General features: G+C 40.8%; 1 protein-coding gene across 3 annotated transcripts in view; it reads left to right on the top strand.

Annotated features, from left to right (window-relative positions):
• Positions 1-24,416, top strand: part of LOC127572373 (tudor domain-containing protein 7-like) — a 107,116-nt gene that overhangs the window by 60,384 nt on the left and 22,316 nt on the right. For all 3 annotated transcript variants that reach the window (XM_052019558.1, XM_052019557.1, XM_052019556.1), the window contains exons 7-9: positions 12,365-13,068; positions 19,259-19,445; positions 23,505-23,616. In XM_052019558.1, coding sequence (XP_051875518.1) covers positions 12,365-13,068; positions 19,259-19,445; positions 23,505-23,616 — 1,003 coding nt within the window. The remainder of the gene's footprint in view (positions 1-12,364; positions 13,069-19,258; positions 19,446-23,504; positions 23,617-24,416) is intronic.

Raw genomic sequence — 24,416 nt, 5'->3', positions numbered from 1 at the left:
ATGCTGTTTGACCTGCTGAGTTCTTCCAGCAGTTTTTATTTTTGGACTGATTAACTCAGTTTTTATGTCTATATTTTGCCCAATTTTTTTTCCATTGTTTTCTTTGGATAAATATCCAAATACAGAGGCTGAATAAAATTTATTAACAATGTATATATAAAAAGTTTAAGCAAATTTTACAAGATGTGTTTGAATGCCTCTTCGCTGTCCTTCAGACAGCAGTGACTTGCAAACTTCTTAAGTTTTCTAATAGTTTCATCAAGCACACCTGAAATATTTTCTGTGTGAGGTTAGTTTTTAAACTGTGTGCGATGGAAAAAAATTGTAGAACTCAACCATAGGATAAAAGGCCCAGAATTTTAGCCTCGGTGCTTTTGTTTTGCAAAACTGTCTGAAAAATCACCATCCCTTCACAACCACCATCCCCACTCCGCCCAGTGGAATACATTTGGAACATTTTTAAGTTGAGTTTTGATTCTTAAGAATTTTGGCTGTGCATTTGTGGTCTAAGTAAATTTTGTACATCTGGTGCAATGTCCTTCTCAGATGCACATCAAATGATAGTCATTTTCATGCAACGCTCCTTTTGGATGTTGTTCCAAGGAGTACCCGGCATTGGTCATGCTTGGAACATCCAGGTTTTAAGATGGCTACTTCATACTGGACACAACTTGAGTAAGTACCATTGCTTACATTTGCTCCATTTGGGTTCCTGCTCTATCCCAATCTTCCCCTTCCAACAGCCTTACCACTCACCTAATTGATCTCACATTCTGCTCAGTCTATTGCTTTCCCTTTTTCTCAATTCTCCCTGCCCCTCTTCTTCAACAACCTGACAATCTCTGACTGGGATTTTCCAATTCTGCATTTCACAACTCCTATATTCATTTGTTAATGTTCTTTTGTGTATATTCTCACTTTCTAACTGCTCCCATTCACTCATTTACCAGATAACTTTGTTTACAGGTTATCCCCATGGTCACCCCGTTTGACCATATCAGAGACACTCCCCCTCCCCCACCCTCCCTGCAGTTTATCTAGTTTTTGTTGTCTCCTTCCCACTTCTGCTGAAGAGGCTTTTGCCTGATCTGGTGAGTATTTCCAGCATTTTCTATTTATAATTTGGATTTCCAGCATCTGCAGTTTTTAAATTTTGATTCTCTGACTAGGGCCAGCCTCTTGCCCTAACTGCTCACCCCTGTGCAATATATTTTCTTTCGTGAGCACTGCAGTGTGCAAAGGTAAGAATACAAGTGGTTCAGTTTGCAGCCTCAGGTCCATAACTAAAATAGTCATTGACACTATGACCATATTATCTGAGTTTTAGAGGATACTTTAATTTCTAGAGTAAAATGTCATTTCGTTTGTTTGCTTTGAGGTGTAGAGGAACAAGGTAAAATACATTGAGAGTTGACCATAACTGGAGATTCATTGTGAATTATAATAGTTGGGTAGAGTGGTATTATTTAGGGATATTGTGGTGGAGGTGTGACAAGGAACAATATTCAGATTTGTCTTGTATGTTTGATTTGATGAGAATTAAGTTGTGCTTTGTATTTTATATTTTAATATTACGACAGGGAACAAGACCATTCAGCTCATCAAGTCTATGCTGCCAATTCAATCAATCCCTTTTCCCCCATTTATTTCCCTGTAACTTTCTCTCATAAAAGGAGATGAGAGAGGATATGTTTTTTCCCCACAGTGCTTATCATGGATTAAGGTACTGTGATGTATCAGCATGTAAACAAGCAAGTGGTGTTCTGTGAATGGAAGTTTTATTCAAAAATGCAGATATTTTTGTGCTTCCTCAGGACTTGTACACTGATTTTTAGAACGTGTTTCTAACTATCTCACCATTCATCTAGACCTTTAAGAGCTGCAGTAAATACGCAACGTATTTCCTCCATTTGGTTGACCTTGAATTGAGCACGTCACTTAGACTACAGAAAGTCAGTGTTTGGGAGAATCAAATTAGCGTTAATGCTTCATCCGTCAGCTTGGCTTTTTGTAGGATAGATCTATTGAAAGCACTCCCAGTTAACCTATTCTATTAGAGATGGGTCTCAAATTGAAATTGGAGCTGACAGAAGCATAAGAACTGATGTTTCAAGTAAAAAGAGAAAGTAACATTAGATCAACCACAAAAATCACTAAATTTTTGTTGAAATTAGGAATGTAACATCCAAGACATCCGATTATCAAGACATTTGATATTGGGTAACGAACCTGGTCAGGTGTCAGATCTCTCAGTGGGTGAACATCTTGGTGATAGTGATCATAATTCTATCTCCTTTACGTTAGCACTGGAGAGGGATAGGAACAGACAGGCTAGAAAGGTGTTTACTTGGAGTAAAGGGAATTATGAGGCTCTCAGGCAGGAGATTGGAAGATTAAATTGGGAACAGATGTTCACTGGGAAAAGTACAGAAGATATGTGGCAAATATTCAGGGGATATTTGTGTGGAGCTCTGCATAGACATGTTCTGATGAGACAGGGGAGTCATGATAGGATACAGGAACCATGGTGTACGAAGGCTATAATAAATCTAGTCAAAAGGAAAAGAAAAGCATACAAAAGGTACAGAGAGCTAGGTAATGTTAGAGATCTGGAGGAGTACAGGTAATGTTAGAGATCTGGAGGAGTACAAGGCTAAAAGGAAGGAAATTAAGAAAGAGATTAGGAGAGCCAGAAGGGGACATGAGAAGGCCTTGGCGGGCAGGATTAAGGAAAACCCCAAGGCGTTCTACAAGTATGTGAAGAGTAAGTGGATGAAATCCAAAAGGATAGGGCCTATCAAGTGCAGCAGTGGGAAAGTGTGTATGGATCCGGAAGAAATAGCGCAGGTACTTAATGAATACTTTACGTCAGTGTTCACCACGGAAAAAGATCTGGGGGATTGTAGTGGGGACTTGCAGCGGCCTGAAAAGCTTGAGCATGTAGATATTAGAAAAGAGGTGGTGCTGAAACTTTTGGAAAGCATCAAGTTAGATAAGTCGCCGGGACCAGATGAGATGTACCTCAGGTTGCTGTGGGAGGCGAGGGAGGAGATTGCAGAGCCTCTGACAATGATCTTTGTATCGTCCATGGAGACGGGAGAGGTTCCGGAAGATTGGAGGGTTGCAGATGTTGTTCCCTTATTCAAGAAAGGGAGTAGGGATAGCCCAGGAAATTATAGACCGGTGAGTCTTACCTCAGTGGTTGGTAAGCTGATGGAGAAGATCCTGAGAGGCAGGATTTATGAACATTTGGAGAGGTATAATATAATTAAGAATAGTCAGCATGGCTTTAAGGACAGGTCCTGCCTTACGAGCCTGATTGAATTTTTTGAGGATGTTACTAAGCACATTGATGAAGGGAGAGCAGCAGATGTAGTGTATATGGATTTCAGCAAGGCGTTTGATAAGGTACCCCATGCGAGGCTTATGGAGAAGGTGAAGAGACATATGGGATCCAAGGGGACATTGCAGTGTGGATCCAGAACTGGCTGGCCCACAGAAGGCAAAGAGTGGTTGTTGAGGGGTCGTATTCTGAGTGGAGGTCGGTGACCAGTGGTGTACCTCAGGGATCTGTACTGGGACACTTACTATTTGTGATTTTTATAAACGACCTGGATGAGGAAGTGGAGGGGTGGGTTAGTAAGTTTGCAGATGACACGAAGGTTGGGGATGTTGTGGATAGTTTGGAGGGCTGTCAGAGGTTACAGAGGGACATAGATAGGATGCAGAGTTGAGCTGAGAAGTGGCAGATGCAGTTCAACCCAGATAAGTGTGAAGTGGTTCATTTTGGTAGGTCAAATATGTTGGCGGAATATAGTATTAATGGTAGGACTCTTGGCAGTGTGGAGGATCAGAGGGATCTTGGGGTCCGAGTCCATAGGACGCTCAAAGTGGCTGCGCAGGTTGACTCTGTGGTTAAGAAGGCATATGGTGTATTGTCCTTCATCAATCGGGGAATTGAATTTAGGAGCCGTGAGGTATTGTTGCAGCTATATAGGACCCTGGTCAGACCCCACTTGGAGTATTGTGCTCAGTTCTGGTCGCCTCACTACAGGAAAGATGTGGAAGTCATAGAGAGGGTGCAGAGGAGATTTACAAGGATGCTGCCTGGAATGCGGAGCATGCCTTATGAAAGCAGGTTGAGGGAACTCAGCCTTTTCTCCTTGGAGAGACGGAGGATGAAGGGGGACCTGATTGAGGTGTATGAGATGATGAGACATATTCATAGGGTAGATAGTCAGAGGCTTTTCCCCAGGGCTGAATTGGTGGCCACAAGAGGACATAGGTTTAAGATTCTGGGGAGTAGATATAGAGGAGATGTCAGGGGTAAGTGTTTTACTCAGAGTGGTGAGTGCGTGGAATGGGCTGCCGGAAATGGTGGTGGAGGCTGATACGATAGGGTCTTTCAAGAGACTGTTAGATAGGTACATGGAGCTGAGTAAAATAGAGGGCTATGGGTAAGCCTAGTAATTTCTAGGGTAGGGACATGTTTGGCACAGCTTTGTGGGCCGAAGGGCCTGAATTGTGCTGTTATTGTTCTATGTTCTATCTAAATTTTACATTATTTGATTGTTAGTTGTCAACTAGATATCAGCATCATCCAGCACTCTGCTGGCTTTATGTGCATGCTTTGAACTAGTTTCTTGCTCTTTGACTATAAACAGCTAGAATAATCTAGCCCTTTGTTACATCATAATAACCTCTATCTCCCTCCTGGGTGGTGAGTTACCAGCACACACAACCTACTTGCTTTCTGCAACACAGTATCTCAGTTCAACTTGGCTTGACTCACATATCTTCTCACATTGCTGCATGTATATCCAAAGAAGGAAAGTATGTTAGTTAATCTTAGAAGTCGAATTTAGTTTGTTAGTTTGTAGACTTTACAATTTATATTTCTTCAAACGGGGTGTTAAGTGGATCATCTGCAGAAAAATCTGGGAAGGCAATAAGGCCTGTAAAACAGAAGGGCTGGAACTACGGCATGCCACTACTAAAGGGAAGATGCTGGATTCTACACAAATCCAGACTGTCAATATTGGAGCAAATTGTTGCACATATTGGCAAGTATAGGTACTAAGGGTGTTGACAGTGTAGATCTCATGTCTGAAGTTCAGACATTGTAGGGTGAATCTAACTATATTCCAAGTGCATATCTGATGAGGTGGCTTACAGTTATTAGGATTTTAGTTAAAATGGTGAGAAGTAGGGAATGGAGAGATCAATGAAGCACTTTCACAATGATTTTACTTTACTGCATTATTTTCAGTGCTGAGTTTACAATCATCTGACAGACAAAAGCAGCCTTGTAAATAGATTACAAATTTGGGAATATATTTTGAGATTTGAAGCGACAGTTCACAAGTGCAATGTTTACAGTATATGCTTTGCTCTTGAGGATATCACTGGGATCAATTGGTGTCACCACCCGGTACGTGAAACTCTATAGCACTTGTTTTTTTTTTTGCCTCCTTTTTACTCTGTGTAGATGTAACTAGAGAGCATGTATTTCTTCCATGTTTCTTGTCCTAGTGCAGTGATGATTGGCTGCTGCTTTAACTCTTGAAGGAGAGCTACCATCATGGTGTTAGGGTATTCCAGTGTATTGACTCAGAAATAATGAAGGAAGAGTTTTATACTAAGTTAGGATGGAATGTGACTTGTACGTAATGGGCTTCACATAGTTTTAATGCTGGTGTGCTTTTCAGTGGTAGAATTCATAGGCTAGAAGTTGCTGTCTGAGTAGGCTCAATGAACTGCTGAGATGAAGCCTGCAGATGGTATTGCAGCCACAGTTTGTTAGTAGTAAAGGATGTTAAATCCAATCAAGTCTTGTAGTCAAGTTTTCTGTTGCAGATGCATGCATCCAGGCAAATAATATTCCGTTATACTCCTGATGTGATCCTTCTGGCTGATGAGCTTTTGAGGGGACAAGATAGGGGTTAGTTATTATAGATCATCCAGGTTCTGTTCATTTATTGAAGTGGTTAGTCCATTTTGCTTTGGTTCATGGCAATCACCAGGATAATAATAGTGGGGGACTTTTTAAAGACAAAGGTGAAGACACAAAAAGTGATTACAAGAGGAGAAAACTGTTGTGGATTGCAGGAAAACATTAGTAGACTTATAAGGTGGGCAGAAAAGAAATTAAATTCAGTCTGGAGAAATGTAAATTGGTGAGAATGCACAAGGCAAAGGAATACAGTAAATGAGGGGGTACTAAAAACGTAAAGGAACCAAGTCCACTTAGAGTGCATGTGCACTTGTATTGGCTGAATCTCGATTTAGGCATATGGAATATTTTGCTTTCTTGGCTAGTGTATAATGAAAGAACAGGGAACTATTGCTAGAACTAAAAACATTAGACCATCGCTAAAATACTGAATACAATTTTGGTCACTGTATTACAAAATATGATGGTACAAGTATATGCTGTGAGTTATAAGACTTTCCAATGTTAGTGAGGTGTAATTTTGAGAAAAGACTGGGTTTAGGTTTTCTTTAAATGGAGAAGAGATTTGATATGTACAAAATAAATTCCCAGATATTGTGAATAAGAAGGGCACATTTCCTTTTTGGCACAGATTTAAGGTTTTAGAACAATTAGAGGGGTGGAAAATTTACTTAATCCAAAGGGTGTTGTTGGTAGTCCGCAACTTACTGTGGTTGAACCAGAAAACATCATTGCATTGAAGAAGTACTTGGATAAGTAGTTGATGTGCCAAATTCTACAAGGCAATGGACTGAGAAGTGGGACACATGCTGAGTTACTCCAGCAGACTGGTTGTGGCTAAGAAGTGTAATTAGTCTGGATGAACTAGATGGTCTTCAGTGTCATAGCTTTTTAAGAATATTTGGAGCAAATACTAACTGTTACTTTGTTGCAGAAGGAGGCCATCCACCCCATCACAGCCATGCTGGATCCTGACAGACCAATCCCATCATTCCCATTTCCCCTTCTCTTTTTTTTCTGTCTATTCTTACAACTTTCCTTCTCTCATGTGCCAATTAAATCTCCAAAAATTCTTTTGCCATATACCTACACTGAGGGGCAATTTACAGTAACCAACTGACTTAATGGCACAGCTTTGGGATGTGAAAGGAAACTGGATCGTGGGTCGTAAACCCACATAGTCACTGGGGTAATGTGCAAACTCCATACAGACACCTGGCATCAGAATTGAACCTGGATTCCTGGAGTTGTCAGGTCGTAGCATTAACTGCTGAGCGCTATGCTGACTACAAGATCAAGCCCTGCTTCTTATTTGAGGAATTTTTTTTAACAGCTGAACTGGTTGGTCAGCAGCCTTTTTGATCACATAGTAAAGCAAAAAGTTTGGCTGAGGACATTGCCATTTGTTTAATCCCACCCACTGCAGTTTTGCTTTATCAATCTGCTTGGATGTGTCAATACAGTTGCTTTTTCTTATCTGCTACTAATTACCTTTTTATTTTACTTGTTTACATTATTTTTATGGAGTTTATCTTTTATACTTAGTGGTTCCCATTCTTTTTTATTATTTCCTTTCTGAAATTTTGAAGCTAATACTCCAGCTGCTATTAGTAGCTTTTTTTTAAAGGACTGGCATGACAAACTAGAGATATCAAGATTTAAAAATCTCTATTTAAAACATTAATTTAAAAAATTTGAAGATAATCATCAGAACAACACACTGCAGGAAGCCAAATGTTCATATCCTGGAATTTGGCTTCTTCTGAGCTATTCCCTTTGTACCATAATATTTTAGAATTCTAAAAGGGGAAGGGCTAACTACGAGGCTATAAGGAGAGAACTTGGGAGTGTAAATTGGGATGTCCTTTTTGAAGGAAAATGTACCATGGGGATGTGGTCGATATTCAGGGATCTTATGCAGGATGTTAGGGATAAATATGTCCCGGTGAGGCAGAGAAGGAATGGCAGGGTGAAGGAACCGTGGGTGACGAGAGAGGTGGAACGACTTGTTAGGGAGAAGAAGGTAGCATATGTGAGGTATAAGCAGCAAGGTTCAGACAGGGCCTGTGAGGAATATAGGGTAGCGAGGAAGGAACTTAAAGAAAGGGCTGAGGAGAGCTCGAAGGGGACATGAAAAGGCTTTGGCTAGTAGGGTTAAGGAAAATCCCAAGGCCTTTTTCAAGTACGTGAAGGGTAGGAGGATGGCTAGGGTGAAGGTAGGTCCGATTAAGGACAAAGGTGGGAGAATTTGCCTGGAGGCGGCGGAAGTGGGAGAAGTTCTGAATGAGTACTTCTCTTCGGTATTCACCAGGGAGAGGGGTCTTGATGATGCGGAAGGGAGTGCTGGTAGGGGTAATGTTCTCGAGGTTGTTGATATCAAGAGAGAGGATGTGTTGAAGTTGTTAAATAATATTAAGACAGATAAATCTCCGGGGCCTGACGGGATTTTCCCCAGGCTGCTTCGAGAGGCTAGGGAGGAGATTGCTGAACCGCTGGTAAGGATCTTTGAGTCCTCGTTGTCTACGGGGGTGGTGCCGGAGGATTGGAGGATTGCGAATGTGGTCCCCTTATTCAAAAAGGGTAATAGGGATAGGCCGGGGAATTATAGACCGGTGAGTCTCACGTCTGTGGTGGGTAAGCTGTTAGAAAGGATTCTAAGGGATAGGATTTGTGAACACCTAGAGAATCATGGACTGATTAGGGACAGCCAGCATGGCTTTGTGAAGGGAAGATCTTGCCTCACAAGCCTGATAGAGTTCTTTGAGGAGGTGACCAGGAAGATTGATGAGGGCAGTGTGGTGGATGTGGTTTACATGGATTTTAGTAAGGCGTTTGATAAGGTTCCTCATGGTAGGCTTCTTCAGAAGGTCAGAGGCCAAGGGATCCAAGGAAGCTTGGCTGTGTGGATTAGGAATTGGCTTGCATGTAGAAAGCAGAGGGTTGTGGTGGAAGGAGTGCCCTCGGATTGGAAAGCAGTGACTAGTGGTGTCCCGCAGGGATCGGTTCTGGGACCTCTACTTTTTGTGATATTTATAGATGACTTAGATGAGGGCGTGGAGGGCTGGGTTAGTAAGTTTGCGGACAACACTAAGATAGGCGGTGTTGTGGATAGTGTGGAGGGCTGTCGGAGCTTACAGAGGGATATTGATAGAATGCAGAGCTGGGCTGACAAGTGGCAGATGGAGTTCAATCCGGAGAAGTGTGAGGTGGTACACTTTGGAAGGACAAACTCCAGGGCAGAGTACAGGGTAAACGGCAAGGTACTTGGCAGTGTGGAGGAGCAGAGGGATCTGGGGGTTCATATTCACAGTTCGTTGAAAGTTGCCTCACAGGTGGAAAGAGCAGTTAAGAAGGCCAATGGGATGTTGGCTTTCATAAGTCGCGGGATTGAGTTTAAGAGCTGCAAGGTTATGATGCAGCTTTACAAAACTCTAGTTAGGCCACATTTAGAGTACTGTGTTCAGTTCTGGTCGCCTCATTATAGGAAGGATGTGGAGGCATTGGAGAGGGTGCAGAGGAGATTTACCAGGATGCTGCCTGGATTGGAGGGTATTGAATATGAGGAGAGGCTTAAGGTGCTAGGGCTTTATTCACTGGAAAGGAGGAGGATGAGAGGAGACATGATAGAGCTATATAAAATATTGAGAGGAATAGATAGAGTAGACAGTCAGCGCCTCCTTCCCAGGGCACCAATGCTCAAGACGAGAGGTCATGGCTTTAAGGTTATGGGTGGGAGGTTCAGGGGAGATGTCAGAGGGAGGTTTTTCACCCAAAGAGTGGTTGGTGCATGGAATGCACTGCCTGGGGTGGTGGTGGAGGCAGATACATTGAACAGGTTCAAGAGCTTGTTGGATGGGCATATGGAGGAATGTGAGATAGAGGGATATGCGGGAGGAACGGGTTAGGTAGTGTGAGGGTGGTCTGATGGACGGCACGACACGGTGGGCCGAAGGGCCTGTTTTGTGCTGTATGGTTCTATGGTTCCAAAGAATGTGTCACTCCGTCGATCTATTCCATTTATTGTAGAGTCTGTTGTTCATTGATGATTACTGAGACAGGATATCCTTTATTGGAGGCACAAACTCTCTCAACTGAACCGTGGTGTCCAGTTATAACAATGTATCAGATTCCTACCATGTGATACAAACCAGTTCTTAAAGATGCTTTGTATACACAGATAATACACTAAAGTAGTCAAAATAATTAATTGCCTTCCCAATGTTTTTTTTAAAAAGTTAAGAATTTCCCTCTGGTTTTCAACACTTTTGTGCTTAGATAATGGCTGGATTTTTTATTTTCCCCAACCACACAACCATTTTACCACACTTCTGTCTTTAAAGCATACTGTTATGTTAATACTATGGAACTCCCATAAAGAATTGTGCAGGCTGTCTTGTTTGGGGAAGTCATTTCAATGCACAGTGAAGGTCATGTGTGAAGGTAGATGATGATTTCCTGAAAGGCACAAACCCACTACCCTACAAATTGGAGCTTTCTAGTTTTTTTTCCAGGAGCAAGCTTGAGGATTGGCAGGTGTTTATCTTCGTATCAATGCACAAAGCTGCAATGGTCATGTATGTGCAGAATGTTATGCTTGTTGGATTTGAGTGTGTTGATCTTTGGGTTTCCAGTTTAATTTCGTCTTAATGTCATTCCCAGGTGACAATTTTCCCCAGGAGTTGAACATAAGACTTAACGTAAACTTTGGCATTGAGGTAAATTTGAAAATCACATCAAAACAGTCAGTGTTTTACTTTGAAATTTAACAAGTGTGTTGGGAAAATTAACTGTTTGAAATGGGAAAATCATTAATTCACATTAAAAAAAGCAAGAGAATGAACATGGTTATTTCTATTGTCAATTGACTGACTGGAGATAATTGCTTGCTTCGCTGCTCTTCATGACACCTTTGTGTACTGACTCAGATTGGCACTGCCAGGATCCGTAATAGTAGAGACCAGATATGGATGTTTTCTGAAGAGCTTGGCATCGTGATGCAAGCACCTCAAGATCAGGGTCTGCAGTTTGGAAGGTTGGCACACCATTTAAGCACATGCCTTTGGTGGCATGCTAGTCTTCTGAGCAACTATGCCTGTAAGTGGGCTGATCACTATTGATGTGTCACAGCTCGCCCTCATTTGGCTCCCAATAGCAAACACAAGTATGCTTCTTAGACAATTTTCACAGGATGGTGGTTCTTTAATTGATAACTGGCCAAATACTTTTACCTTTTCTCAAGCACTGGAGTATTAAATCCAAATCCACTGCTGTTACCACAACTTTGGAATGGTTTATATGATGCAGACTATTGCATTAAACTGAGGCCTACGTTCCTGGTTTATCTGTGGCTCAAATCACAAAGCTGTTGCAATAGCTCATCAATTTTTATTTCAATTTATTCTTCAGTGGCATTCATCACTGAGAGACTGTTTTAAGAATTGGAATCTGGTTAGACTGTGGCTTGAATAGGGCATCTAAAAAAGGTAATTGTACATGTGCAAAATAGCCTGGAAAGTATTTTTACCAAGCCTTCTGGCTGTAGACCCTAGAGATGGGACACACTACATGTGGGGAGAGTTTTATTCTAAGGAATTTTAATCTTTTGCAAACAGCTTTTAGTGCTGAATTTCTTAAAAGTACAAGTATTTTAACTTTTATATAATTTTATGCAATAGTAAATTAATGCGGCCCCAAAGTGTAAGGTTCACTGAAAGAACTGGATATTAGTAACTTTTCAGCAGGTTGGTTTTGAGCTGATTGTGAATTGTTGTTTTCCTATTCACTTTATATTTGACTGAATAAGAATAGTTAATTATAGATATAAATTACAGTTAGCCAAGAAGTGCTCCTAAAATGATGCCTTGAACTATATAGGTATGTGCCCTAATATTTGTCTCATGTCACCTTTGTTTTGTAACTTTACAATAACCTCATAAATGCTCATAGATGAGGGATTGTGACGCTGATCTAGCTCATTACCATAGCACATGATGCACTTCCCTACTGAGCCATTAAGGCTCATCTCAAGGTGAGTTTTATCAAGTGCTAATCACCTTCATATTGGCATTTTGTAGAAAAACAGGTAGACTAATTTATTTTTTAAGTCAGATAAGTTGGCTTATATGTGTTTAAGTGTTTTGGTTAGCACTGCCTGAGAATTTTGGCACAAGGCCAATATTTAACTGGTCTTTTTGGATGTAGCTAACAGTTTATTTCAAACATTTTACATTTAAAAAAAAATAAACTTTAACTTAAATATGTTGTTCCATTGTTTCTCTTTGAGAAGAGTTTATCATTTGTTACTGTTGCAATCCTCAGAGTGCATTCATTGTTGCTGTTAATCTTTTTGTCCTTTTATGAAGTAAATGCCCCTCAATGAATTCATTACAAGTTTCCTTTTTTTTTGTTTAGGTTGAAAAGTCAGGATCTAGTAATTTGGCAGAATTGCTGCTTTATCCTCCAAAGAGTGGCCAACAGCAAAGGAAGCTGGTTTTCAACCAGAAATCAACTGACAAGAAACAAGAACCATCAGTTACTAATAAAACTGTTGCTCAAGGAAGAAAATCAGTTGCAGCTAAAAGCCTAGTGGCAAAGGATACAGAAGTGAAGCAAAAAATCACTCAGCTATTGCAAAAGTACACCAGTGGACTCTGGGCTAACGCACTTCCAAAATTGTTTGAAGAGACTTACAAGATGCAGTTCCCTCAGAATATTTTGGATGACCTTGATTGCTTGTCTGACATTTGCTCTGTGGATTATGCAGTGTCAGGTGATCGCAAAAAGGCAATTCTCTATGCAAAAACAATAAAAACTGATGAGCAAAATGCTAAACCCAAAGAGACGCTTTCTCCTGTGGTGACACCCACTGCATTGGTGAAACCAGAACCAAAAGAAGTCATTAATGAGGAGCGTACTGATGTAGGACTTCATTCAAACAAGACCTGTTTGAAAACTGAACAACTGGCATTAACTGAAAATGAAGTAACGCAGATTGCTGATGAATTTACAGAAAGTTGCTCAATGCAACCTGCTCCTCCCCCACTTTGCATTCCAGCAGACCAATTCCCATCTGTACTGGTAGTGGAGCTTCATAACACTGTCGAAGCCGTTATCAGGTGAGCCAGAATTAAAATTTAGACTAATGCAGGAAGGAGAGTTTAACTTATTCAAGTGTTTGAATATCTCACTCAAGACCAGACACTTGGGACGTTTAGACTTTGGGTTGCGGATGTTGTTCCCTTATTCAAGAAGGGGAGTAGGGATAGCCCAGGAAATTATAGACCGGTGAGTCTTACCTCAGTGGTTGGTAAGCTGATGGAGAAGATCCTGAGAGGCAGGATTTATGAACGTTTGGAGAGGTATAATATGATTAGGAATAGTCAGCACGGCTTTGTTAAGGGCAGGTCCTGCCTTACGAGCCTGATTGAATTTTTTGAGGATGTGACAAAGCACATCGATGAAGGGAGAGCAGTAGATGTAGTGTATATGGATTTCAGCAAGGCGTTTGATAAGGTACCCCATGCGAGGCTTATGGAGAAGGTGAGGAGACATGGGATCCAAGGGGACATTGCAGTGTGGATCCAGAACTGGCTGGCCCACAGAGGCAAAGAGTGGTTGTTGAGGGGTCGTATTCTGAGTGGAGGTCGGTGACCAGTGGTGTAACTCAGGGATCTGTACTGGGACCATTACTATTTGTGATTTTTATAAATGACCTGGATGAGGAAGTGGAGGGGTGGGTTAGTAAGTTTGCAGATGACACAAAGGTTGGGGTGTTGTGGATAGTTTCGAGGGCTGTCAGAGGTTACAGAGGGACATAGATAGGATGCAGAGTTGGGCTGAGAAGTGGCAGATGCAGTTCAACCCAGATAAGTGTGAAGTGCTTCATTTTGGTAGGTCAAATATGTTGGCGGAATATAGTCTTAATGGTAGGACTCTTGGCAGTTTGGAGGATCAGAGGGATCTTAGGGTCTGAGTCCATAGGACGCTCAAAGTGGCGGTGCAGGTTGACTCTGTAGTTAAGAAGGCATATGGTGTATTGTCCTTCATCAATCGGGGAATTGAATTTAGGAGCCGTGAGGTGTTGTTGCAGCTATATAGGTCCCTGGTCAGGCCCCACTTGGAGTATTGTGCTCAATTCTGGTCGCCTCACTACAGGAAAGATGTGGAAGCCATCGAGAGGGTGCAGAGGAGAGTTACAAGGATGCTGCCTGGGATGTGGAGCATGCCTTATGAAAGCAGGTTGAGGGAACTCGGCCTTTTCTCCTTGGAGAGACGGAGGATGAGGGAGGAACTGATTGAGGTGTACAAGATGATGAGACATATTGATAGGTAGATAGTCAGAGGCTTTTCCCCAGGGCTGAATTGGTGGCCACAAGAGGACATAGGTTTAAGATTCTGGGGAGTAGATATAGAGGAGATGTCAGGGGTAAGTATTTTACTCAGAGTGGTGAGTGCGTGGAATGGGCTGCTGGAAATGGTGGTGGAGGCTGATACGATAGGGTCTTTCAAGAGACTGTTAGATAGGTATGTGGAGCTGAGTAAAATAGAGGGCTATGGGTAAGCCTAGTAATTTCTAGGGTAGGGACATGTTCGGCACAGCTTTGTGGGCCGAAGGGCCTGAATAGCGCAGTAATTGTTCTATGCTCTATGTTGTAAGTCTGTTTTTTGTGAATCTCAGTTTTAAAGATTGATTTAAAGAGTCAGTATAAAATTATTAAAAGAAACAGGGTCTCGGGTAAAGTTTTTACTGAAATGCATTTAGGATTTTCTATGTACCAGATTCTACCACCCACCCATATGCGGGAGGCAATTTACTGGTGCTAATCAACTGGTAATTAGCATTTGTTTTATTATTTTCACATGTACTGAGACCTTGCCATGCAGACAAATCTTTCCGAATCATTCATACTGACCCACACATCTCGGTGATGTGGGAGGAAACTGGAACATCTGGAGGAAACCCCCATGGTCACAAAGTGTGCAAATTCCACACAGTTAATGCCTGAGGTCAGGACTAACCTGGGTCTCTGGCTCTGTGAGCAGCGGCTCTACTAACTGCACCACCATGTTGCCCAGCATTATATATATTTTAATTTACTTAACTTTTTCCAGAAGTATCTCTTCTAGCTTAGTATATGCTCTCCAAACTCTTATACAATCTTCCCCTTCATTTGTTTCTTCTAATCTTCCCTTTGCTTATTAATGTTGCTACAACATGGTTCTGTTGTATGGGGTATTTTCCTGACAGTATGCCAGCCTGTGCATTGAATGCCATATTTAATCTCAGGGGCATGGAAACCAATTTCAATTATGTCCATTCCTCTGCATTTCCACCAAGAGGTATTGGGGAATGATTGGGAGGAAGAATCTTGCCTGATTATCCCTAATCCTACAGGGCCAAGGTCAATTGTAGCATTAAAAACTACTGCTGGAATTGAGAAATGCAAATAAACTAGGAATCAAATCTGGAAACTTATTTTTTTCAGAAGAAAAACAACTTGTACAAGAGTCACATGCTTCTCCAAGGTATCTTAATTCCATTCCACTGGAAATTGATTGTGGTTAAGCAGTCTGTTTAATTTTTGAACCAGCCTTGTGGAAGCCCACCCTCACATCTCTGTATTACCTGAACTCAGCTTTTTAAGATGCTTTTCTTGATCATTGCTCACCTTACACATATCAGTCTCCCACCTTCCCTCTCTATAAGCACAAAATCCAAGCCAGCACCAATAGAGTTCAATAGTCTGGTGTTACCATCTTCTGGAAGAAACATAAATGAAGCTTGTAGCAGCTCTCTTCATGGAATACAATAAAATTCCATAATTGAAAGTAGTGTATGGGAGTGTATGGAATCACCTGAAAGAGAGCCACCCAGTCTGAGGAGTCTATGCAAGTTCTTTCAAAGAGCATTTTAGCTGGTCCAGCTCCCCCACCTTTTTTTCTCCATTGCCCTATAAATACTTGCCAACTCCCTTTTGAATGCTCTAATTGAACCCACCTCCACTACTATTCATGGTAATGCATTTCAGCTCTGCAAAGATTTTCCCACATGTTACTTTTAGTTCTTCTGACAACCACTTTCATTTCATGTCCCTTGATTCTTGACCCATACACCAATGGGAATTGTTACTCTCTGTTTATTCTGTTCATATCCTACTTGGTTTTAAATAATTCTGAGATAACAACTTCCTCTGCTCTGCAGAGAACAACTCCAGTTTATCAAGTCTATCTCAATAACTAAAGAATCTCATCCCTGGAATAATCTTGAGTCTCTTCCGAACCCTCAAGACTTTATGCTAAGATTGCGACCAAACCTGTGTATTGTAAAGTTTCGTCATGACTTGCTCTTGCCTCTTCTTGAAACTACTTATCACCTTGCCATTTTCAATGATTACTGCACAGATCTGTGTCTTAATAGCCCTTTTAAAGTTGTGCCTTTTAGTTTATATTGCCTTCTCTACCAAAATGTAATACTGCTTTTCTCAGCATTAAATTTTATCTGCCATCTATTTTCCCTTGCCTTTTTTCTGTTACTTCATCAAAAGCTCTATCAAGTTAGTTGGACACAATTTGCCTTCAACAAATCTATACTGGCTTTCTCTAATTGTGACTGTGATCTGAGTCACTGGAGAGACACTGAAATTGGTGATATAAATGGTCTTTATTCATCACAACTTTTTTATTTCAACAGTAAACTTTATTTATAATAAAAAGTATATACCAAAGAAGAAACAGTGCAAAAAAAACCCCCCAAAAACCTTAACATTCCTGGTTGTTACATTCAGTAGTGTAGTAAAGAGGGAAGAAAAAGCATCACAACAAGCTGGCATTCTTATGGAGACCCTCTCGGTAGTGTCCCAAACTCAAAGTACATCACATTTGTATAACCTTATGATCAAAGGTAACAGAAGGTGATTCAATACAACTTCAATAGCTACAATGACATTGTTTGCTTCAATATTTTGAACCCGACAATGCTTCCATCGAGTTGCTTATCTACAATGGAAGACACCTCTGAGTGTTCAAACACCTTTGCTGGGACAAAGTAATTCACACAAATGGTCTCAAAGCTTCTGAGGACAGAGATCCCAGACACCCAACATTAATGTTGTGAGGGCTGACTGAGTACACGTATATCCCAACTGTTGATCAATCAAATATGCCAATGACCATGTTTGATGTGCTAGGTGACAATATCAGTCTGGTCTGCAAGCTTCCTTGAACTCGGTCACAATGGTGCAAAATAACTTGGCCCATGTTGCCTGGTTTGATGTAAGCCAATTAACATAACCCCATAGCCTTAGGTTTGGCTGATGCATATGAGAACATCTCATGGTCACTTCATTTTGCAAACCATATCTCTGGAGCAGCCAGACCCCTACTGCGAGCCAGCAGCCTGTGCTCTGTAGGCAGTACTGTTTGTTTACAAAATTGTCCTTTTAACTTCCAGACTGATTACTGCTTGCAATTTATTTTAAGAACTGAAGATTGGTTCTTGTTTGAATTAATGTCTGCTATATTCACATACTTCTCTAACACTAATCAATACACAATGTCTGACAACTAATTCTATCCCTGATTGTTTCTACAACTCTTCCCAACACTGAAGTTAACATTTTTAATTTTCCAGTGATCAGGCACCATCCCAAATCTATTGATGTATATAAGATTATGGTCAGGGCCTTGGTAATTTTGGTGAACGTTGACTGCCTGCTTTTCTCCACAGATACTGCCTGGCCTGCTGAATTCCTCCAGCATCATTGTGTTTTTCATCTAGATTCCAGCATCTCCAGTCCTTTGTTTCTCTTTCCATTTTTTGTTTTCCCTCTACTTCCAAGGTCTTGATCACAACTAAGGCAATTGCTGATGCTTTCTTCTCCTTCTCCTTCTTCTGAACTTGTATATTTTTCTTTGTTAGTAGAGAGAATTCACTGCAGCTGCACCTTCATTCTCCAACTTTGGCTGTTGATCTGCATAATCATTCCCCCACAACTGCTGTCTTTGCATGCAGCTAAGCTGTTACACTACAGCTTTGTTGTCGGCCTCGAGTCCATCATAATCATTCTTCCTTTCACTCCCCCCTTCCCCCAAATGCCTTGCATACTGCATCCCTATCTTTCTGCCCTCCCCGATCATAGTCATTTCCTTGTTGATCAAACCTTTCCTCACAAAACTAGCTTTCCTGGCCCCATGCTGGTGGATATTCCAAATGCTGCTGTCTTTGTTCCTTTCAAAACCACAATTCTCATCTCTTCAAAGTTTCACTCTCAAAACCCTCTGAGTGCAAAGGACTGCGGTTACATGCATTTTGTTTTTAGGCATTCTTTCCATATCTCTATCAGAATCTGTCCAGTCAGGTTTTTTGTCCAATATTTCAATATTGAAATAGACCTCAATAACTCTAACCAGAATCATGGTACATTTTGTCTCCATCTTTGACATCCTTAACCATGTAGTTTGTACCAATCATACCTTTCTTCCATTCTCCAGCTTGATGTCCTTGCCATTGTTTGGTTCCAATCTTAGTTATCTGATCATAGACAAGGCACCTCATTCATGAATTAGCTTCCTAATCCATATCAGAGCCTCCCAAGGATTTATTCTTGCTGCCACTTTTCAGTTATGTTTTCCCTGTCGGTGACATCCGCAAATCCTCAATCTGAAGGAAGAACAAAAGTATTGGCAATTGTTTGGTGGGCCAAATGGTAGCTGTGAAATGAGAAACAGAGTTAACAATTCGGGTTGAAGACCTTTCAATAAGAATTGGGAAAAGTTAGTAAAACATGTTTTAAGGTGCAGAGAAGGGGCGTGGATAGGAGGGAATAAAAGGAAATGGCGGTGATAGATTGGAGATGAGGAGAGATGCATTATGCAAGAGGTGGTGTTGGTTGAAAGAAAGTAGCAGTAAAGATAAACCTGGAAGAGGGAACAATTGAAATATGAACTTAACAGGAGGGAAAAAAGAATGCTGCAAATGCATGGCAGAAGGTTGAAATAGCTGATTATGTTCAATTGTTGAAATTTCACCCCCCCCCCATCCTGTCCTAAACATGATGTTGTCATGTGATGAGTGGCAGTTTTCTCCATTTAAATATTGGGACAAGTTATTACTGTCTTGAGACCCAATCATTAACTATGTACATTGCCTTCGCATCTGGAGGGTTGATACAATCGATCAAATGCATAGCTGTATCCTAAACTATTTTAGAGCTGCCTTGGAAGTCTTTTCCAGAAATGGTACATTTTAGAGGGAAAGACTGAAATATTTAAAGACTGAAGTACATGACAAAAATTGCCTTCTTTCAGATACATCGGGCCAGAATATTCTGGAGCTCTTGAGCAAATGGAAGATTCCATGAAAGAATACTACACTTATACAGTTGACCTAATGCCATTAAGTTCACCGAATGTAGGGCAACTTGTGGCTGTCAGTGCTGAAGAGGATTCCTGGTTAAGAGCGCAGATTGTTGCTGTGGAAGCAGAAAAAGCCAAGGTACTAGGAATTACCCTGAAAGCTGCAGTTTTTATATGGAAGGAACAGTTTATTTAAATTTCCACATCTCTGCTTTCTAATGAGGGAAATTAGTTTCTACGAAGTCCCGTTTAAAGGGAAAAGTGGGTTTGGGAGAATTTTTAAATGCTTTTCCTACAGATATCATGATTTCCTGTGATAGAGTAACCAGGTGCTGATGAAACCAATTTGACATTGTAACCTCTGCTCTTTCTAATTTAAGAGTCATAGAGTAATACTCCATGGAAACAGGCCCTTCAGCCCATCTCATCCACATTAAACATGTTGCCCACCAAGCTAGCCCCATTTGCCTCTGTTTGGCCCTGTTCCCTCTAAACCCCTCCTATCCATGTACTTAAATATCTTTTAAATGTTGTTGTTCTCCCTGCCTCAACCACTTTCTCTGGCAGCTTATTTCATGTATGCACCACCCTCTGTGTGAACAAGTTGCCCTTCAGGTCCCATTTTAAATCTTTCACTTCTCACCTTAAACCTATGCTCTCCTGTTTTTAGTTCCCCTTCCCTGGGAAAAAGACTATGTGTGTTCACCCTATCTATACCCCTTATGATTTTATACACCTCTATACGGTCACCCCTCAATTTCCTACCGTCCAAGGATTAAAGTCCTAGCCTGCCCAGCCTCTCCATATAACTCAGGCCCTTGAGTCCTGACAGCATCCTCATAAATCTTCTTTGTACTCTTTTCAGTTTAGTGATGTCTTTCTTACAACAGGGTGACCAAAACTGTACACAATACTCCCCTTCTCACTGACATCTTGTACAACTGCAACATAATGTCCCAATTCTTATATTCAGTGCCCTGACTGATGAAGGCCAGAGTGCCTAAGGCCTTCTTCACCACCCTGTCTCCCTGTGATGCTGCTTTCAGTGAATTATATACTTGTACTCCTAGGTCCCTCTGTACCACAACACTCCCCAGGGCCTGACCATTCACTGCACAAGTCCTACCCTGGTTTGACTTCCCAAAATGTGACACTTTGCACTTATCTGAATTGAAAGCCATTTGCCAATCCTTGCCCTATTTACCTAGCTGATCAAGATCTCCCTGTAATTTTTGATAACCACCTTCACTGTCTATGATACCACCTATTTTAGTTTCATCTGCAAACTTGCTAACCATACCTTGTACATTTCAGATCCAAATAGTTTATATAAATAGCGAACAACAAAAGTCCCAGCACCAACCCCTGTGGCACACTTTGGGAGCGTAAATTTTGAGTTCTTTTCAAAAAGATTTTTGTTAAATGACAGTAGATTTTTGGCTACGTGGCTTTACCTTGTTTAAGAAATCTGAAGACATTCTCATCTTGCCCTGGAACTGATTGAAGAGGAAATTGTTCTTTTGATCACTCCCAAAGTGTAGTACTTGACAATGCAGGAAAAGTATTTGTTGAAGCAGGAGTTGTTTTTGTCATTGCACTTAAGTAGCACTTTAAAATTAGAAAGTGTATGTATGGTAAGGGATAGCATGCAAGAAGGAAAATGGAGAACAAGGGATAAAATGTATAATATAGCAGGTAACAGGCTAAGGTGCAAGAATTGAAAGTGCACTTGGGTTAAAAGAGAGTTTGTTTTTTTGGGTGGAAAGAACCATTAGTTTTAAAGAAAGGCCATTAGTTGAAGGTGCTGCCATCAGTGGTTGATAAGGGAAGGGTGTATACATTTCCAAACAAAATAATGAAAGATGCAAGATGAAGGCAAGGTCAGAGGCGTTTCTAAAACACAATTGTGGGCAGGATTCTAATTAGAGTATGTGTTCAAACATTGGAATGAATAGCAAACCAGAGTGTTGGCTTACTGGTTATTGTAATAAATCACACCTAGTCCTTCATTTAAATGGCATGAGATTAATATAGAACAAACAGGTTACAATGTTTTTGCACTGAGTAAATAATAACAAAGTTCAAGTGTTTCACTTCAGCTCAGTTATATTATTCTCTCCTAAGTCAGAAGATCATGGAATTGATAAGTTGTGAACGTCACAAAGGTACATTTGTACATCATCCTTCCCTGCAGAGTTTTATCAAGTTAATCGCAGCCTCCTTCACCACCACTTCATAATTACCCAGCTGGATGGAACTACAATATTCAGTTAGAGAATTCCCTTCAATAACTTCTCCCATACTTGCATACTTATCCTTGGAACCCTGCAGGGATCTATTTTTTAGGCTATTTCTATTGTCATCTAAGTTCCACATACAGTGATGACTCCAAATTCTTGCCACCACATCTCTTGATTTGCCTCATTAGCATAATATGACACTATTTATCCAACAATCTTGTCCTGAAAGTGTTAAAATTTCTCCAGTTAAATATTGTCAAGATTTCATCAGTGAGGGTAGTCGAGTATCAGAGTTGGGGTGATCTTTTGCAGTTATACAAGACATTTGAGGCTGCACCTAAAGTATTGTATACAGTTTTGGGTTATCCTGTTAAAGGCATCATTAAGCAGAAAAGAGTGAAGAAAAGATTTACGAGTATGTTGCCAGGACTTGAAGGCTTGAGTTGTAGGGAGAGATTGGGCAGAGTAGGACTTTATTCCTTGGGGTGTTTGAGACTGAGAGGTGACCTTAAAGCCGTATGAAATCATGAAGGGCATGGATAAGGTGAATGCACAGTCTCTTCCCAGAATCAAAATCTAGAGGGCATAGGTTTAAGGTGAGAAGGGAAAGACTTAAAAGGGACCTGTGAGGCAACAACAACACGCAGAGGGTGGTGCGTTTAGGAAACGAACTGCCAGAGTAAGTAGTTGAGGCAGGTACATTAACAACATTTAACAGGTGCTTGGCCAGGTACATGGACAGGAAAAGTTTAGAAGGATATCAGCCAAAAACATGGGCAAATGGACTAGCTTAGATGGGCATCTTGATCCACTGAGTAGCACTGAAGAGCCTATTTCTGTGCTATATTACACTATAACTGTAGCTCTATTACCAACTACAAAAAAAAAATCCTGAGCCATTTGTTCTGTTCCTTGTGAACTACTTAGGGAAATTTTTACTATGTTAAATGTGCTATTTGCATTGTTTTCTGTAGTTTGGAAGTAATATTCACTGAATCTGCTTGCTTGGCTGGGGTGTAAGACATCACAGGGTTCCAGGGAAAATGACGTGGGTGTGCTATTTTCTAAAGTAACAAAAAATAGGAATGCCACCATCAGTCAGCATCTGCAAAGAAATAAGGGCATTTTAATATAAAAGGAAAATGGGTGGGAATATAGGAGAAATCAGTAACAACCTATCACAAAGGATATTAATAGGTTTAAGACCTTGTTACTACTTAAAAATTCATCAGGCCATTCCATTGAGTATAGGAGTTGGGATATTATGTTGCAGTTGTATAAGTCATTGGTGAGGCCACACTTGGAGTACTGTGTACAGTTTTGGTCATCTGTTATAAGAAAGATGTGGTTAAACTGGAAAAAGCACAGAAAAGAGTTACAAGGATGTTGCCAGGACTAGAGGGCCTGAGGAAAAGGGAGAGGTTGGCCCGGCTAGGTCTTTCCTCCTTTGAATGGAGGGGAATGAAGGGCGACCTTATAGAAGTGTTTAAAATTATGAGAAGCATAGATAAGGTGGACAGTAACAGTCTTTTCCCCAGGGTAGGCAAGTCCAAAACTGGGGGTGGGGTGGGGGGGGGTAGATTTAGAGTGAGAAGGGAATGATTTTAAAAGGGGCCTGAGGGGCAACTTTTTCAAGCAGAGGGTGGTGAGTGTAAGGAATGAGCTGCCAGAAGAAGTGGTTGAGGCAGGTACAATAGTATCATTTAAGAAGCACTTGGATAGGTACATGGAGGGATGGGGCTTGGAGGGATATGGGCTGAACACAGGAAATTGGGACGAGCTGGGTGGGCACCATGGTCGGCACGGACTGGTTGGACCGAGGGGCCTGTATCCATGCTGTATTGCTTTATAGCTCTGACTCTATCTGACCTGTGTATTTCCAGCAATTGCACTTTTTTTGGAGCCATTTTCAGATAATTGCCACTCATCTATTTGTAACATCAGCATTCTTCTTTCAGGTGTTCTTTGTGGATCATGGGTTTAATGAAGTTGTTGACAAGGCAAAATTGTACAAGTTAGATCGAAGATTTTGCTCCTTGTCCTTTCAGGCTGCAAAATGCAAACTGGCAGGCAAGTAAAACTTTACGTTTTGTTTGAGACTTCATGCTTTTCATCCAGTTATGTAACTTCCAGGCCAGAATTCAAAACTGACATTTCATTCTCCTTCACTTCAGTGATAAGTTTGCAAGTTGCTCACTCACATAATGTGCTAACCATGCTAAAATGTTTATGCTGCCTTGATATCGTGACTTGAGTGTCTCAGAATATATTGCTACAGGGAAACTGGAGGCACTTTGTGAATGGTTTTGTATTGCAATTGATGTGAAAGATTAAGTAATGAAGAGGAGTTAACTTTGTTGACCTATAATAGTTGTGATTAATGGTAAATTATTTAAAAAAAATTTTATTTCTCCAGCAACAGACAGTAATTGCTTGTGAGGACAGAAAATATTTCCTGCTTTGTTCAATGTGCACATACGAATTATAATCAAACTGAAAATGGTCAGATACTGCATTCAAACTCATTAGCTATGCAAGCGTGTGTTTGGCAAAGCTAATCTATTTTCATTCTTTTGGCACCTGCAAATACTTGGTTATCAACATTGGCATTTATTTATTTCCATCCAGTTACATGAGCTCTTATTACAAGTTGTCATTTTTGCAAAGTTTTTGGCACTTCAAAAATCTAATTAACTTCTGGTTGTAAGGTGTAAGTTTATTTTCTACAAAATTGTTTTTGTGGGTTAATACTGGCTGTAGAATTCTTGCCTATCTGCAACTGGATCATCAGATTGTTCTGTGCCAGGAGCTAGATTTAAGATCTTCAACCCTGTGGTCACAACTGCAACCAACGGATTAGCTTGATTTCC

The sequence above is a fragment of the Pristis pectinata genome, chromosome 7 (genome assembly GCF_009764475.1).
Source record: "Pristis pectinata isolate sPriPec2 chromosome 7, sPriPec2.1.pri, whole genome shotgun sequence".
NCBI classification, from domain to species: Eukaryota; Metazoa; Chordata; class Chondrichthyes; order Rhinopristiformes; family Pristidae; genus Pristis; species Pristis pectinata.
Note: the sequence above shows the minus strand (reverse complement) of the source record. Positions and strands in the feature narration are given on the sequence as shown.